Source organism: Amblyomma maculatum, chromosome 3 (genome assembly GCF_055883805.1).
Source record: "Amblyomma maculatum isolate TAMU_Amacu chromosome 3, ASM5588380v1, whole genome shotgun sequence".
Lineage (NCBI taxonomy): Eukaryota > Metazoa > Arthropoda > Arachnida > Ixodida > Ixodidae > Amblyomma > Amblyomma maculatum.
The window spans coordinates 152884456-152902484 of record NC_139346.1 but is presented as its reverse complement, the minus strand read 5'-3'; the positions used below and the strand labels follow the sequence as shown (position 1 = coordinate 152902484).

The following is an 18029-nucleotide window of genomic DNA, read 5'->3' as shown; positions in this document are numbered from 1 at the left end:
AAAGTTTATTAGAGTTCTAAAAAATTACTTCAGCTCAAAGCCTCAAAGCTTTATTAATAAATTAGAGCGAACAATAAAAGATGACAGGGTGCTTTTGCGGGTGCCGAAGGGCCCCTCGTTGCGTGCTGTCCGCACTGTCCGATTCAAACGGCTCGGCCGGCCGGCCTGGTTCATCCGTCCACTCATGTTTCCCGTGCGCTCATGTTATATGTCTATGTTCTGTGCATAGCAATTGCCCTCTCTTTTCTTGTCCGTTCATTCGACAAAGCAAGGCGGGAGTGTTGCCGCGGTTGTTTGTCGTTTGTGTTTCATTTCAGCGGACACTGCAAAGTTAACGCTGCGTTCGCAATGATCGCTCTAGTTTTAATAGGCGCCACACTATGTGTTCCCGTTCTTGTGTACTCCTACAAAAGAATTCGGTGAGATTAGCTTTTTGCTCAAACCTCGATACTTGCCTCGCCTTATTATTTTATTATTTATGCGAGTGTTGCGGGCTCCGGCACGCCGCGAACTCCGCGTTTGGTTTGACCCACCACGTGCGGTGCCCGCGCGTCTTCGCGCTTTCAGAACGGGAGCGCCCGGTCTCATCACCTCACCACCTGGTGCTGTAAGGCGCTTACGAAGACTTGAATGCTTGCAATTAAAGCAGGCGCATGTGAGATGCCACGAGGTTGTGATTTTCTTCTACATGGTTCGATATGTAGTAGGCGGCGAGGAGAGTTTGTCCGCGTCTGTCGACTTGTGTCTGCAACTGTTGTCGATGGGAAAACAACTTTCATCGTAGCATCACCCTCTCAATACTTAATGGTTCACTTGCAGCATCTGAAGCCGCGGTGTGCTATCAGCTACATTATATTTGATTGTTTACATCGATTACTAACAAGGTCACCGCGGTGTTCACTTCTGCGCTAGTCCACATCAGTTCACAGCTCTTTACGTGACCAAAGCTGCTGTTAATGCACTGCGATGAAATTGAAAATTGGTTTTGCGGAACGCTGTGGAGGAAAGAAAAGGGCGGACCAACCGTCTCCACGACGGGCATCCGAACTCAGCCGTGAAAAAAAGGGGTGGGAGTGAAAGACTTGAGACAGGCGTCTTTACATTTCGCCGCCATCGAAACGCGGCGGGATTGAAAACTCGTTCTAGGGCTCAGCAGCCGCACGTGCTAACCACTGAGCCATCACGAAAGGCGGTGGAAAGGGAGACAAAACATTAATTTGCCGACCCTGGTCAGAAAAACTAAACGTTATTATTATTATTGACAACTGCGTTCGATGTGCGGTACTGTGATACTGTGCTCGTGACTGTATGGCTTGAATATCTGTGTCTCCACTCACACACGGTTGTCTGTGGAACTCGGCAGCTAATGCCTTGTTTAACTGTGCACTCAGTTTGTGTGTTTATATCTGTTCCTGAGGAAATGTCATGGTAATAACTAGCAACAAATTTTAATTAAGCCATCGTATACTGACTGCATTTTGCTAAATATTCCTTTCTTTTTTTCTTTATTCTCAACTGTGCACATAGTTTGTGTGTTTATATCTGTTCTCGTGGAAGTGTCCTGGTAATAACTGTAGCAACACATTTTAACTAAGCCATCGTATACTGACTGCATTTTGCTAAATATTCCATTATTTTTTTCTTTATTCTCTACACAGGCCGCTGTTTTCAGCCAAAGTGAAGTGTTGGTTCTGCGGAGCGCAGACAGTGGTCCCATATGGCAATATTAACTGCTGGGACTGCCCAAGCTGTGACCAGTACAATGGATTCAAGGAGGTATGACGAACTTGCTGACTGGCCACAGTCATTTTTGGTAGATCCTCGTTTACCCAAGCAATACATTTTCTGTGTACCACTACAGCTCGGGTGCCTCTGAGCGCAGTGGCAGATGCTGCAGCTGGCACAAATCTATTTCTTCATTATTTTAATGATTTTCAATAAAACCACTTGATAATTAAATGATGCCTTCTAGGCTGCAGCTTGCTATTGTGTGTTAAAGTGGTTTTTTTATTTCCTGTTACTTTCTCTTACTCTTAAAGCATTGCAGTTTACATTCTGAAGCTGTGCATTCACAGGGCTCAGGAAACTGCTACGCAAGGCCAACCCTTCAAAAGAGTAGGCAGATTCAGCATGTTCTTAAAAGCAGGGAGGCACGCATCAAGAAGAGCAAGGGTTTGCGCATTCAGAGTCCAAATGACGCAACGATCACATCACAAAAATTATCACTAATCCGTCACGAACCGATTGGTTAGCCCTGCTTCTGTTGGTTGATTCTGATCGATGGACCTGTTGACCAATAGGAGCGGGGACTGACTGACAGGTTTGTGACAGCATTTATGATGTGATTGTGCATAATTCCACCCCTGTTTTCTAAACAAATGTCAGAGACTCACACTCTATGAACTTGTTTCTCTGAGGCTGGGTCCTGAAGGCGACAATGCTTTTCCATCCTTGCCTCAGGAATTAAACAATAAGCGATTGTTAACTTATTAGCACACACCCAACTGTAGCCATGTGGCTTCCTGAAACTCCACAGAACAATTTTTCTGATCTTGGGCTTGAAAATGGGGCTGCCACTTGTCTGGGTCTTCGTTCTACTATTTAAGGTCAGGAGAGCTATTTCGTAAATGGCAAGATTATCCTATTTAATATGGTCTTCACCTTGCGGGGATTGCCTTATGCACATATTAAATAAATAGGCATGTGCTGGCATCAAAAGTTCTACTATACATAGTCGACCCTTGCACATGATTTTTGTGCAAAATTTGGATCTAGAAAAATGAACTGTAATGAAAAGAGAGAGTTTTGTAGATGTCATGATAAGTATATATGCAGGCTACTGCATAATGACATCTACAGAAGTGCTACACTTTGTGAAAAATGTCTCAATTTTAGCAGTTAAAAATGTTTCTGAACTGAACCTCTTGTGTTTTTTTTTCAGTGGAGGTACTAGAATAGGTCCACTTCATCGTTACAGTGCTGTCAAGAACTTTGCTCGACTAACTGAACAGTGTACAACATGTTCAGTAACAGCATATAGTTGAAAATAAGCGCGTAGTTGATGTTCAGCATAACATTATTTGGAATCTCTTGTAGACTGAGTTACTTCGGGACATTAAGACCTCATGAGTCATAAGCCTTCCAAAATTAATTTGTAGTTGTAAAGTTTGTGATTTAGAAGCACTACGCTTCTTCAGCTGCCTGTATATTTTTCCTCGTGGAAAAAAAATGTGTGGAGCAATCATGCGCATTTTGTTTGTGCAGTATCATAAATGCATCAGTGATGAATGTCACAGCGGAATCTGATAATTTCGCTCAGCAGTGTGTTCTGTGCTGTCAACAGTCTGGGCAAATTACTTTGCAGCGATGTACTTTACTGAGCAATGCGGAGCTGTTGCTATATTTTTGTGTACCCTTTGCGTACATGCATGTAGTTGTTGCTTCTTCTAATTTGAATGTCTCCAGTTGACTGCATTATGCTGGTCTAGTTTTGACTTTTGCTTCTTTCTTCAGGACGGCGACTACAACAAGCCGATTCCTGCACAGTTTGATGAGGCTCTCAACTTCATGACGACGACAAGCTGTGAGCCAGACTCATCGCCTATAGCTCTTAAGCCCAAGTTTGACAGCCGCCTGTGTTCAGTCTGCAACTATCACCAACTCATCAAGGTCCGGCTTCTGGCAAACTTTACTCCTACAGAAGAGGTATGTGGTGCTGGGAATGTTCAGCGTTCTTTATTATTTTATTACGTTGAGTTTGGTTGCATTTGAATGAGGCAAGCCTTTTTTTATACTCTGTAGAGTATAAATAGATGCAGTCTACGCCCCAAGTCTTCAAAAAAAACTTTCGGAAGCTTTAGAAAGGCGTGTTGAGTAACGTTACACAGTTTGTCATGTCCGCGCTTTTAGTTAATTGTATGCAAACAGAGTTGTCGTACTTCAGCCTACTGGTGCCATCTGGCTTTCAAAACTGAAACAATTTTTTTTATAAAGAACCGAGTTTTGTTTTTAGGCCTGGGAAAGCCAAAATTATTGCCCAAAATAAAAAATAAAGGTAATTCAATGCTCGTGGATGTTGCTGTAGGTGAGATGAAGCCAAATGAGTGCCTGATGTGCTGTTTATGACCAATGAACATGCCAAAAAACCCAGTAACAACGACGAGTTGACTGTGAGCAAGACGGCTTCTTCGAAGCACTTGGACATGTTGAAAACATGATTTCAGCATATGCAAGGGTCGTGAACGCTAAACTCGGGAAACAATGTATATAAGTCTAGCGTACGTTCAGGTTCGATTTGAAATAGCATTTTGCAAATGTGCGCTTTAAAACATGTCATCCCATATGCTTTACGGGCACTTTATACTGGCGCTACATTCCACAGCCTCAAACCGTTGCCTCTGCAATCATGCTAGCTTTGGTACTGGTGCAAGGAACTACTGAGATAGAGTATAAATAGCACCTTGACCCAGGGCTCTTCAGGTGCATAGTTGCCTTTCTTCGAGGTCATTTAGCACTATTTTTTGTTGCCACCGTTAACTGCAAGCTAGAATTTTTTCTTACAAAAGAACTTTGAATATATAACTAGAGACTGGACTTCTTGGTTTAAGCAAAAACACCCATAAAAGTATGTCGGTTTCAGTTCCTTTAAATTTGATCTTAACCAAAAGACATTATTCTTGACATGTAAGGCATAGTTGGCTGGCTGTTGAGCACGAATTGCACTGGGTCAAGGTTGAAAATTGGCTAGTTTAATAGAGAAGTCAGGGACATGATGCCACTGTGTATTATTAGATAAGCAACCAGTTGTGCAATTTGAGATATTGCTTTGCTAGCTTGCATACCTCGGTAGACTGGGAAGCACCACCTCCCAGCCGCCTGCTATCTAAGCACGTTTTATTTCCTATCACCACCCGCTTAGAGCAACTACTCGGTTAAGGATGTTTAGTATCAGCTGATTTTAGAGCGCTGACATGGAACCATGCATGGGCATCACGAAAACTTCTGTTCTAATTACCACAGTGAATGAGTGGCAGTTCCATCACTTGTGTCACACCCTGTCACACCTATCACTGTGGCTCAGTGGTTAGAGCGCTCGCCTAATGAACTCAAGGATGCAGGATTAAAAAACCAAGGTGCCCGCTTACTGTGCAGTGTCAGTGCATGTTAAAGAACCCCATGTGGTCGAAATTTCTGGCGTCCTTCGTTTTGGTGCCTCGCGTTGTCTAAAGAGTTGCTTCAGGACGTTAAACCCTACAAACCAAGCCAAACCATCACTTTGGTCAACACTAAGGCTATGGAATTTAAGAGGGTGCATTGTTCGGCAAGTCGGTCGGCCATGATAAATAAAAGGTTAGGGCACACATAGAGACAATTATGAGCAGGGAACATAACAGTGCCCCATGCTTTCATTTGATGCAGCGCAGGAACTCAAGAAACCAACACTAATATTTTAAACTAGTTCATTGAAGTAAACTTCTACTTGCATTTTTATTCTGCCTGCTTTCTTATTTATTGTGTGTTGCATTTTTCTCAATGATTAAAGTAATTTCTTTCACAGGCACAGTTCAAAATGCTGTCATTTGGACATTAATTAGAAGTAAATAAATTGTTTGCGCTGACAAAAATGTTGAGACGCACTATAAGCAACCGTTGACCACAAAGATTGACATATAGATAATGAGAAAAGTAATTGACTCGTTGAAAATATTTGCACAAAAAAAGAAAGAAAGACTAAACATGTTCTGAAAAAGAACACTTAAAATGGAGCCAAATTTTCCAAACAAAAACTGAAAAATCCTGCCCCTTGATATTACTCATTTGAACCAATCAATATAAATTATATATGCGCCAAAAGCATGCTGCCATGCTTAAAATTCAGCTTCCATAACTTACCATGTAAGCTGAAATACTGCTGCTGTATGCATTATGCTGTCCTGGAGTTTAGTGCAGATGCTGTATATCATTGTATTTCTATTTTGACATGAAACATAAGTTGTTCATTCACTGTGGTGTTTGCATGTTTTTCTCAAGCTGTATATATTTTCACCACAGAGTTGGCACATACATTGACATACCTCAGTAGAAACTGTACGAGTTCATTTGACACTTTAACTTTCCCAAAAACCATCTGTTCTGCTAGATTCCCTCTTTATTTGCTTGCTTGCTTGCTGGCTCGGCTCATCCTTCACAAACATTTTCGTAGTGCAGCTCAGTAGCAATGGTACCTCTTCACGAACAACCCCATTTCATTTTGAGGAAGCTTCAACGCATGGACGATCATCCTCGGAACGCTACGGTTCAGTGTACTTGAAGAGTGGAGGAAGCATGTGGATTCAAGAGAGGAAATATGCGTGGTCGTTAGAACAGCGTGTGACGTGCTAAGCAGCGTCCGAAACGACACGGCTGACCTATGCACAGGCCCAGTGTCAGTGGTGGGATGGCGTGAATTTAAGCAAAACTATCTATGTGGCTATGCTGTATTTCGGCAGTGGAATACTTCTGATCATCATCATTCCTGCCGTAGCGTGCACGTCTGAGGTGTGTAGGTACCACTGTTTTATGCAATTCATGTCACAGAACATCAGTTTGGCTAACCACTAGCTTTGCAGGTCATACCTGGATGCGACTCCTCATCTGAATTAACAGGCACAAGGCCTTCCATGTCCGAATTGACGAGTGTCTGACACCATAGATTTACACGGACGTCAGCTGGGACTGCGCTCCTATTTTGAAATTTCGAATTAATGGGGGTCAAATAATTATAGTTTACTGTACCTTATGATAACATCACAATATTTCGTTGTTAGCTCAAGTTGTCCAGCCTAGTCTTTAATGCGACATCTGTCTTGATTAAAACAATGCAGAAAATGCCACTTGGTTGAAATTGACCTATAGCTCTGGTATTGTGTCCTGTCACCTGTGGCCTACAATTTTGTTTGGCATATGCGCACCCACAGCACTTTACTTCATGGCATCTGATATTGCTTGAAACTGCACAAGCTAGACCATAATTAAAGCGCAGATGAGTGAACTTGGTGTAGAACATGAATTTTGGCTATAATGATGTTAAAGGTACAGTCAGCTGTCTGAGACAAGTAAACACATACAGTAAAACCTCATTGTTTCGAACTCATTCGGACTGCGCAAAATTTCAGGTCGAACACCGTGAAAATCAAAAGGGCGAGGCAAAAAATTTCATCACTAGAACGCGCTGCGCATCTGCACGTACCCTGCACTTCATCCCGCCTCTGCACCTTGTTTATAATTTCTCGAGGGGTGGCATTGTGGCACGCTTGCAACTTCAAAAAACAAAAATGTGAATATGTTACGATGTTAGCAGAGATGAAAAGTGAAATGCCACTCCTTCCTGCCTTCCACACTTGAGCGTGACCTGAGCGGCTTGCTGCAAATTTGCACGGTCGTGCAGTTTTTGATTTCACAGCACGCACATGCCCCAAGATTACTATTGAAAGTTGCTCTTGCGCTGCCTATCACTTCTGAGGCAGCGACCACCAGCGATAGAGGCCAGACAAACAACGTGCAATTCGAAATTCGTTGCCAACTACACTTTGATGCTTGGGCCCTTGTTCTGCCGGCATCGGGCACAGTCATGGGCGCTTATTACTTGCCACTCGTCGAAAACACGAGGAGGATGAGGACACACGGTGCACCACTTCGTTGTATATTCTCATCCTCCTCTTATGTGATTGGCCAGAACCAGTAGTGATGCAGTAGCAGATTTGGGCATCCGAGGCCGGATGCTAAATGTTCTGAAGGACTTTCTATCAGGTCGTTCATTTCAAGTACGTCTCGGTACCACCTTCTCGAGGAACTTTATTCAAGAGAATGGGGTACCTCAGGGGTGCATTTTAAGTACAACTTTGTTTATTGTAAAAATGAATTCTATTAGCAAGGTAATCCCAAAATCCATTATGTTCTCGCTGTATGTCGACGACCTTCAAATAGCCTGCACATCCTCAAACATATCAATTTGTGAAAGACAAGTACAATTAACACTAAATAAACTAGACTCATGGGCTTTTAAAAATGGGTTCAAATTTTCGCCACAGAAAACCGTGGCAGTAATGTTCTCGCTGAAACGAGGTATACAGATCAATCCCAAGTTACACTTAAATGGGATTGAGTTGCCAGTAAAGAGCAAACATAAATTTTTGGGTGTAACGTTCGACAGAAAACTAACATTCCTGCCTCACATAAACATCCTAAAGAGGAAAGCCATAAAATCTCTAAACATACTGAAGGTTCTCTCTCGGAAACACTGGGGGTCTGATAGGGCGTGTCTTCTACATATATATCGATCTGTTGTGCGGTCTAGCTTGGACTACGGGTCCATAGTCTACGGGTCAGCTAGACCATCATACCTAAGGAAATTGGACCCGGTACATAACTTAGGTTTACGCCTTTCTTGTGGCGCTTACAGAACATCCCCTGTTGATAGTCTGTATGCAGAGACGAATGAGCCTCCGCTGAAAGATAGAAGGGCTTCACTTACATGTGCTTATGTCCTTAGAATAAGGTCACAGAAAAAACACCTCTGCTATCCAATAGTCTCAACATGCCGCTCACGAGTAATTTTCACAAATAAACCACAAGCGACGAGGCCACTGATAATGCGTTTCGAAAACATTTGCAGTGAGTTAGAAATTCTGGACACCTTGGCCGACACTGCACCAAAAAACAGCCCCCTACCCCCATGGTACGAACTTCCAAATGTCTGTGATCTCACTCTAACACACTTCAACAAAAGCCAAACTCCTAAAGAGCATATAATACAAGAATTTCGCACAATAAAAGAAAAGTACAGTAATTATACAGAGTTTTATACAGATGGATCAAAAACTTCTACTTATGTTGGCTGTGCCGTAGTTGAAGAGAACTGGGAACAAATAATTAGGCTTCCTCAGTGCGCATCAATATTTGCAGCTGAATCTTATGCTATCCTGACAGCTGTAGAAAAAATAGTGAATGAAGGCATTTGTAACAGTGTCATCTACACCGATTCGTTGAGTGTACTGATGGCTTTAAATCACAGAAATGCTGCCATGCCTCTAATCGGTGACATAATACATAATGTAAAAATGATCACGACACAAGGACACAACATAGTGTTCTGTTGGGTCCCTAGTCACGTAGGCATTGACGGCAATGAAAGAGCAGACAAATGTGCTGCACTTGCCCACAACAAATTGATTCAGAAAGTAAACATACCACATAGTGATTGCTTGAAATTAATAAAACATAAACAGATGAATAAATGGCAGTCCAGATGGAACAACCAAGAAAATAATAAGTTGCGTCTCATAAAGCCTGTACTAGGAGAATGGCAATCGAGCACACATCAACAACGTTTTATGGAAGTGATAGTATGCCGTCTTCGTATTGGACATACACATCTAACACATAACTTTCTGCTAATGAAACATAACAAACCGACCTGTGAAGAATGCGACGAGATACTCACTGTAAACCACATTCTAATTACATGCTCAAAACTTGAGGCACTACGGAGAAAACATTTTACTATATTTTACAATCATACCATCCCATTCCATCCCACCTTGCTTTTAGGAGAAAGAGCACTTGTAAACCTAGCATCTGTTCTCAGTTTCCTAGAAGAAGGAAGCTTTTTAAATAAACTATAGATTAAACATATCCATTTCCTCTTTTGCAACCAGAACATACATTAACCTCGCTCTTGGCGCATGATAGCCTTAGTTGCTTATGCGCCATAAAACCCAACACAACACAACACAACACAGTAGTGATGCCATATTATGTTCAAACTTTGTAACTCTACTAGTAGACTGGCTACATTGCCTGGAGTTGACACATGCACTACATCTTTAAGAACAACCGCAATGCAAAGGGTTATTTTCATTCAAAGAACCTTCAGGCACCTACATCTTTTTTTTCTCTGGCAACCGTTCATTGCATTTTGTGTGGTGTAACCCTGCGTTCTTGCCATCTTTTAAAATGGTTTGCATGGGCAGTGTTCCAGTACATGCACTACATCTTTAAGAACAACCGCAATGCAAAGGGTTAATTTCATTCAAAGAACCTTCAGGCACCTACATCTTTTTTTTCTCTGGCAACCGTTCATTGCATTTTGTGTGGTGTAACCCTGCGTTCTCGCCATCTTTTAAAATGGTTTGCATGGGCAGTGTTCCAGTATGCTGACAGTGGCGCTGCCTTTGACAGTGCTGCTAATGGCGAACTATCTTTGCAGATATGTATGGTAGGTGTCACCAGCCTTATGTTTTGGCAATTTCATTGCGAAAGCAATACTACAACAGCCAAAGCGAGACCTCGTGTGGCCGCAGCTACGCCGTGAAGAGGCGTAGCTATGGTCTCCTCATAAAAAATTAGCCTGCCATGGCATTTGAATTCACGTTATCCCTATGCCATGGGCAGGAGCTGCCAACTCTGGTCGCTCCTTTCATATGGGAGGGTGATATCAGAATCAGCCCTCAAGAACCGTTTGCATTCTCGTTAACCCTACGATACGCAGGCATTTCTATACGGCTTGGTTGAAGCGTGACTTTACAGGGTGCGCACAGGTCCTTGAAAACCTTGAAAACCCTTGAATTTGAAAATTTCGTTTTCAAGGCCCTTGAAAATCCTGGAATTTTTGCTGCTTCTTGAAAATCCTTGAATTCCTAGCGTACTGCATGCAAATGGTTATTAATCAGAAAAAAACGCGATTAAAATATTTGTATTCTCAATAATGTGTTTCGGTATCTGCGTTTCAGGCGTAAAAAATCAGTTTGTGCTAATATAGCCAACGTTGCACGACGGTTAGCCACATTGGAGCCACTCGCTCTGAAGCAAACTTGAGCTGATTCAATCCAATCCGATGGTGGTTGATGGCATTGTATTTTTACGTCGGTTCTGCACCCGACTTGTTGCGGCTGAAGCATCCGACTGCAAAGCAAATGCCTGGGAAATGCAGATTTAAAGGCACGTGGCTTCACAACGACGCTTACAAAGACTGGATTGCACCAGATGACGACGAGTGAGCACCGTGCAAGATGCAGGCCTTGCAGGAAGACGATCGATATAACCACCATGGGCGAGTCGGCGTTAAAGAGCCATATGAAGAGTGCTAAGCATGCTGGTGCAATGAAAATTGCAGCCAACAGCTCGGTGCAAAAGTATTTAGTTCCAAGTACTAGCCAACAGTCAGCCGTCCCGCCTCCTTCGCAATGGGGAAGCTAGGTGATGTTTGCAAGGCACATGAGCTGACTCCAAACGCAGAGATTCTGTGGACTTTGAAGGTTGTCACATCGCATTTCTCCTATCTGTCATCATCGGAAGCAGGCCAGCTATTCCAGCGTATGTTCTCGGACAGTGACGTGGCCGAAGCATTTTCTTGCGGAAAGAAAAAATGTGCCTACGTTACGTGCCATGGCCTGAGGCTCTTCTTTTCATCTGCTTTGCAGAGGGAGATAAAAGATTGTGATTACTACGTGGTACTCTTCGACGAGTCCACGAACGACTATCTCCAGCGGAAACAAATGGATGTCCACATCCGGTTTTGGAATTTGTCTCACAAGGCGGCAACGAGGTACTATACCTCGGTGTTTATAGGACACTCGACATCCGAGGAAATCCAAGGAAAGCTGCTGAGTGCGCTCGAGCCTTTCCCTTTTGAGAAAATTCTTCAGATTTTAATGGATGGTCCCAATGTTAACCTTAAGCATAGGTCGGCACCATGAGGAGGGGCTCACTCACACTCACGACCAGTGACTCTCAACCCCACTCACTCGCACTCACACTCATGCCCGCTGCCATTCACCACCACTCACTCCAACTCACACTCATGGCCACTCCTGTTCGCAGCCACTCACTCACACTCAAACTCACGGTCACTCTGGTACCCATCCACTCACTCACGCTCACACTCACGCCCTCTCTCATTCATGGCCACTCACTCACACTCGCACTCACGGCGACTCTCATACACGTCCACTCACTCACACTCACACTCATGCCCGATCCCATTTACGGCCACTCACACTCACACTCATGCCCATCCACACTCGCATCCACTCACTCGCACTCACACTCATGGCTGCTCCCATTCGCGGCCACTCACTCACACTCACGCTCATGCCTGGTCCTGTTCACGGCCACTCACTCACACTCATGGCCTCTCCTATTCATGGCCACTCACTCACACTCACAATCATGACCGCTCCCATTCCGGGCCACTCACTCACACTCACGACCACTGCGTGAGTGTGAGTGAAGCGATATGAGTGCACTCACGAGGGAGTGCGCCGACCGATGCATGAAAGTATTAGAATAGAGCAGATAGGTTTACGTTCGCTAAGAAAGCACTATGCAGGACATTGCTATTTGTTACTTCTGCACTTTTGGCTCAGCCGTTAATTCAGTCTACTGGCGCCATCTTGTTGTTAAATCAGTAGCCGTTTTTATAAAAAAGAAAACAACACTTCTTAGGTCCCATTTATGCGGCAAAATCATCACTCTGAATAAAAAATAAACTAAAATTAGAGCTACGAGATCTGTTCTAAGCGATGGGTCCGGAATCAAAGTGAGCCGTGATTTTGGAAACGATAAACACGAACAAGAATCGCGCATGCTAAACGTCCGTTTTATGTAGAGCGGTTTCACCCGCTGACATTGCGATCATCCTCAGCCTGCGACAGAACATAGTGTATGTCTAGCCTCAAATGGTTTGAGCAGCGTCACTGTGCTCGCTCTGCGTCCGAACACTGACGAACACCGGGACGTCTTCTGATGTGCGGTCACGTGAGAGGAGTTGCCGCGGCAGAGGTGAAACTATTTGTTCTAGTTAAATTGAATCTTTCATTGAATCTGAAAGCGCACTGATTGTAATATCAACGCATTCCGTATTGTTAACATTATCGTGAGAAATCCGGAATTTTCTATGCAAACATCAAGCAACCCTGCATGCGATCCTTGCGTGTCGGTCGAATGGTATTCACTGCATAAGCATGGCATGCAAAAGCACTGATCAAAAATCACACTGCAACATCAATATTTTCGTTTGGCGCAAGCGCACTAAATTTACAGTACGGTATCTCAGTTATCAGCGTGGCGATTTTATCCTGCAGCGTTTGAACATATTCGTCGCAGCTTTGGTAGCGCTACCAAGAAGTACAAAGATCGAGTATAGCTGTGGTTCTCTAGAAGATTGGGTTCTAGAGCTCTGCATAGTATAGCCCTTTTTTCCAGTTAATGAACATTTTTTGACAATACCGCACTCCTGGAGCAGAAGAAAGATGAAGTTTCATCTCGCTCAACTTTTCGGTTCCCCGACGCGCGCTCTCGCTGCTACATGTACTTCCTTTTTCCCTCCATATCTATACTTCTCGTCCTGGCTTCTTTCGTTCTTGCCCATTCCTCCATCCAACTTGCTAAACGCTCGTTTTTCACACAGCATTTCTCATATGTATCGCCTTAAAGTCCTATATTTGATAATTCAGCAACACATAAATAACGGTCAAAGAACACCGAACGCGACCCGTCGCCGAGCACGGCGAGTGCCCTGGCCATAAGATCGCCTTCGAGAAAGTGAGCTGTGAAACATACTGCCCTCAAGTTGTATCACACCCAGCTCACAAAGGCGACTTCAAGCAGGTTACCGGGAACGCTAGCCCGCTAGCTCCCTTGGAAGCGAAGGAGGCGGCCTATACTGCTGCTCACTGATCATATGGTTAACATTAGCTTCGGGCTTATTCATCCCTTTAGTGATTGTTCGTCTCCCCCCCCCCCCACACACACACACACACACTGCACGGGGACAAAAGCTAATTTTCCTGCCTTGCTGTAAAATTGTGCAGACATTATTTCACAATGGTGAGGTGGGCTTATTTTCCAAGCAGTAGTTGTGTGCAGGGCTGTTTCGCCTAACCTGGGCAGAGATGCGAGTCATCTGTGGACCTACCGTGACTCACTCCTCCCTCCAATCCTTCTTCTGCTCTACCCTTTTTACCCTTGACAACAGGACAGTGACGAACCTAGCCGTCTCCTCGCTTGAGGCGAGCTAGGGGAGACAGGGATAATGCAATGCATACATTCCGAAGGCCTAGAAGATGCTAGCACTGTAAGCAAGTATTGTGCAACAGTTTGTTGCGTCGATGAAGCAAGGGACGTCGTTTCGCGGAAAACCATGTGCAGAAAACACCTCCCATCATTTTCTCGTGGCATGAAAGCAACCCCCTCGCCGTGCACTGCGAACGCGTCGACCACAAAATCGTCTTTGAGGAGGAAAGCGTCCTTGCCGTGGAAACCAATCTTTTCAAAAGACCACAGGTCGAGTCTTGGTTCATCCGAATGACAGCAGCAGCTGTAAATAGGAATTCGGGGACGCCACCCTCCACGTACACAATTGGACTCCGCGAAGTGCTGGGAAAGGGGAAGCAAAGGCCGCTGCTTGCTACTGCTGGCCCTGCATTTCAGTCGCCCCTGAGGAAGGGACCGAGTTGGTCCTAAAACGTCGGGTTCTAATAAATATTTTTGGTTGGTGATAGTGTTTCTGAAACTTTTGTTTCAAGAACCCAACCAGGCGTATTTCCGCCGAAGATGTTCTCGTTCAAATCCAGGCGAAAATGGCGGCCGAGGAGGCATCGCGCGTGCGCAGCAGTGCTACTTGAAAAATGTCCATTGGTACATCTTAAGCACCCGAGCTGCAGCCGGCGGAAAGAAAGAAATACGGTTCAAAAATTACTTCATGTGCCTGATGCCTTCATTTAAGGCTGAAGATCGCTCGTGTTGCTGAGCATTCGCATGGCAAGGGCGTGAGGGCACTGCAAAGCGCCAACCAAAAATGGTATGAAACATTCTAAACTGAAATAAAAAGAAAATTATGCACTGAAGATTGCCTCCTTTTTATGCGAACGAATGAAAGAGAATAGGAACACATAAAACAATGCAGAAAAAAATTAAAAGGACATACAATAATCGTAATTATAAAACTGCCAGTGCTCAAATTTCCGGTTTCATTCAGACATTTTATTTGAAAAAGCCAGAGCTGGAATTCTCAGAGTTATGGCGCTCATATAAGGTTCTCTAATTGTTCAAAGTTGGCCTTTCTTTGTTTTATTCTTTCCTTTGGATATATTATAAAGGCGCCCCTAACAGCGTTTACTTTGAACACGGCTTTCACTCCCACTCACACTCATCGCCGCTCCAATTTGTGGCCACTCACTCGCACTCACACTCGCGTCCACTACCTCCCACATCCACTCACTCCCACTCACACTCATCGCCGCTCCAATTTGTGGCCACTCACTCGCACTCACACTCATGGCCGCTCCCATTCGCGGCCACTCACTCACACTCATGGCCGCTCCCATTCGCGGCCACTCACTCGCACTCACACTCATGGCCGCTCCCATTCGCGGCCACTCACTCGCACTCACACTCATGGCAGCTGCCATTCATGGCCACTCACTCCCACTCACACTCACGATCACTCTCATACGTGTCCACTCACTCACACTCACACTCACGGCGTGAGTGTGAGTGTGAGTGAGGTGATATGAGTGCACTCATGAGTGAGTGTGCCGACCTATGACCTTAAGTTACTCAAGAATTTCCAAGAGCACCTGCATCGAGCATACCAAGTTCAATATCTGGACATTGGGACCTGTGGCCTCCATACCATGCACAACGCCTACAGGGCAGGTGTTACAGCAAGTAAGTGGGGAGTTGACTGTCTGCTCTCCAGTCTGAGTGCGCTTTTCCATGGTTCTCCTGCAAGGAGGGAAGATTTCTCAGCAGTTACTAGTCAGGAGACTTTTCCCCTGAACTTTGTTTCACACCGGTGGTTGGAGAATGTCCCTGTGATAGAGAGAGCCTTGCTATTGTGGTGTGATATTAAGAAGTTTATTGCAGATGCAAGGAAGAAGGAAGTAAGCCCCCCCCCCCCCCCCCCCCCCCCCCCCTCAAAATGTGAATCATTAAACAACCTTTGCGAGTTTGCCAGTGATGTCTTACTGCTAGCAAAGCTTCAATTTGCTCTAGGTGTGGCCATGACCCTCAAGCCATTTCTCATTGAGTACCAAACGGATCAGCCCATGGTGTTCTTTCTTGCAAGGGACTTGGAAACAGTAGTCAAGAATCTATTCACGAAGTTTTTGAAGTGCTCGGTCTTCAGCAAGAGGAGTCACTGGTCTGCTGACGGTGGACATTGAAAGCACCGGGAACCACACTCCACTTGTATAAGTGGATGTAGGCCATGCCGCTGAACATACTGTCAGGAAAACTAAAGCAAGCCAGAAGGGCGTGTTCCAGTTCTGCATGGAATGCAAACACTTCTTGATCAGTGTGACAAAGAAGGTGCTTGAGAGAAGCCCACCGAGATTCTCAATCGTTAGGAGTTTGTCCTTTCTGAACCCACGACAAATTTGTACTAAACCAGATGAATGCTTGACCGGCTTCAGAAGAGTGTTGGATGCCCTCATTACAGCAGGCAGAATGTCTGAGCACCAAAGAGACACTGTACTTGGGGAGTACACTGAGTTCCTGCAGGAAGAGAAGCATAACCTGCGAATGTTTGACAAGAATGTAAACAGGTTGGACGTGTTCTTGTCTGAGCTGATGAAGTTTAATTCATCATATGGGGAACTCTGGAAAGTTGTCAAGCTTTTGCTTGTGCTCAGCCACGGGCAGGCCACTGTTGAGCGAGGGTTGAGTGTGAACCGGCAAGCTGCCGTAGAAAACCTGAATGACCTCTCGTATATTTCGCAATGTATTGTATGCGATGCTGTAGGCAAGGCAGGGGCCGTTCTTAACGTCCCTATTATGAAAGGCTTAAGTACTGCTGTATCAGCTGCCCGGCAGCAGTATGCTGCACACCTGGAGGCAGTAAAAAAGAAGCAATGTGATGATGTCAGGGAATCAAAGAGGTGCTGCATCGACAAAGCGATCGACACGATGAAAAAAGAAAAAGAAACTCGAGGCAACAATAGCTGACCTCCAGGCTTCATCAGATACGTATGCTGAAAAGGCAGAGGCAGCTAATGATCTGAAGTAAATTGTCAGATCCAATAGCCTGAGGAAGGCTGCACGAAGCAAGACTGAGGAACTGTGTAGCCTCAACGAGAAGATTCAGGAAAAGCGGCAAGAGCTCCCCTGAAGTTGCCGTTAGCAGTTTTGCAGAATGGATTGCTCTTCGACATTGGTGCAATGCATTGCAGGGTGTTTTTCAAGACTGAACATTTCTAATTATGTTGGCTTAGTGCAATACTGGCTTTATTATGTTGGCTTATTACAATGTTGGCTTAATGCAATACAAGCTGTTCCTTGAAATGTTTCTTTTTCGATTTTGTTCTGTGAAATTGGTACCTGATATTGAAAACTGCTGCATGTAGCATTGTGTTGAGTCCTTGAAAATACTCCAACTGGGCCTTGAAATTCCTTGAATATCCTTGAATTTGCCCGTTTAGAATCTGTACGAACCCTGCTTTATATGTGGGCTGGTAGCTTACACTCTCACGTCATACCAGAGATTAAGTACCCCCCAATAATGTAGCACCTTACACTGATGGGGCATGATGGGGGAATAACGTAGCAGGCAAAAGAAGCTTCCGTTGTTGCTTTCGCAATTCAACTAGAGTTTATCAGAGCTAAACCACAACTAACGTTTTTAGAAACTGTATGTTCTTTAAATCTTAGTTCTCGCCATATGACGGATGTTGAGATCCTGGAACTGTGGCCAGAGCCATTGTTGACCCTCAAGGCCTACAAAGCACTAGTTTCATTATTCGAGGGCCTCATGCTTGTGTGTCAGAAGTTATCGTGCTCCTGACCTCTTCTCTGATTTCCTTTTACATCCCAAAATCCCATTCCCCTGGTACATGGCAGCCATTTGGAACACCCTTCCCTCTTTCTCTTCCACACACTTTCAAGCAAACCTGCGTGTCTCAATACCACGCTGATTATTGCCCCGGCGACAGGCGGTCATTCTCATGTCTCTTTCAGTGTTCTGCGTTTATCAGCCCAGCTATATACTTTTA

At 44.5% G+C, this 18029-nt stretch overlaps 1 protein-coding gene and 1 pseudogene across 1 annotated transcript in view; both read left to right on the top strand.

Annotated features, from left to right (window-relative positions):
• The first annotated feature begins 236 nt into the window (after window positions 1–236).
• The window catches only part of LOC146196503 (uncharacterized), a 35426-nt gene continuing 17633 nt past the window's right edge, over window positions 237–18029 (top strand). The window contains exons 1-3 of the mRNA XM_084598260.1: window positions 237–419; window positions 1659–1776; window positions 3514–3705. Coding sequence (XP_084454386.1) covers window positions 349–419; window positions 1659–1776; window positions 3514–3705 — 381 coding nt within the window. The 5' untranslated portion in view covers window positions 237–348. The remainder of the gene's footprint in view (window positions 420–1658; window positions 1777–3513; window positions 3706–18029) is intronic.
• On the top strand, window positions 10953–17149 carry LOC146196504 (uncharacterized; annotated as a pseudogene).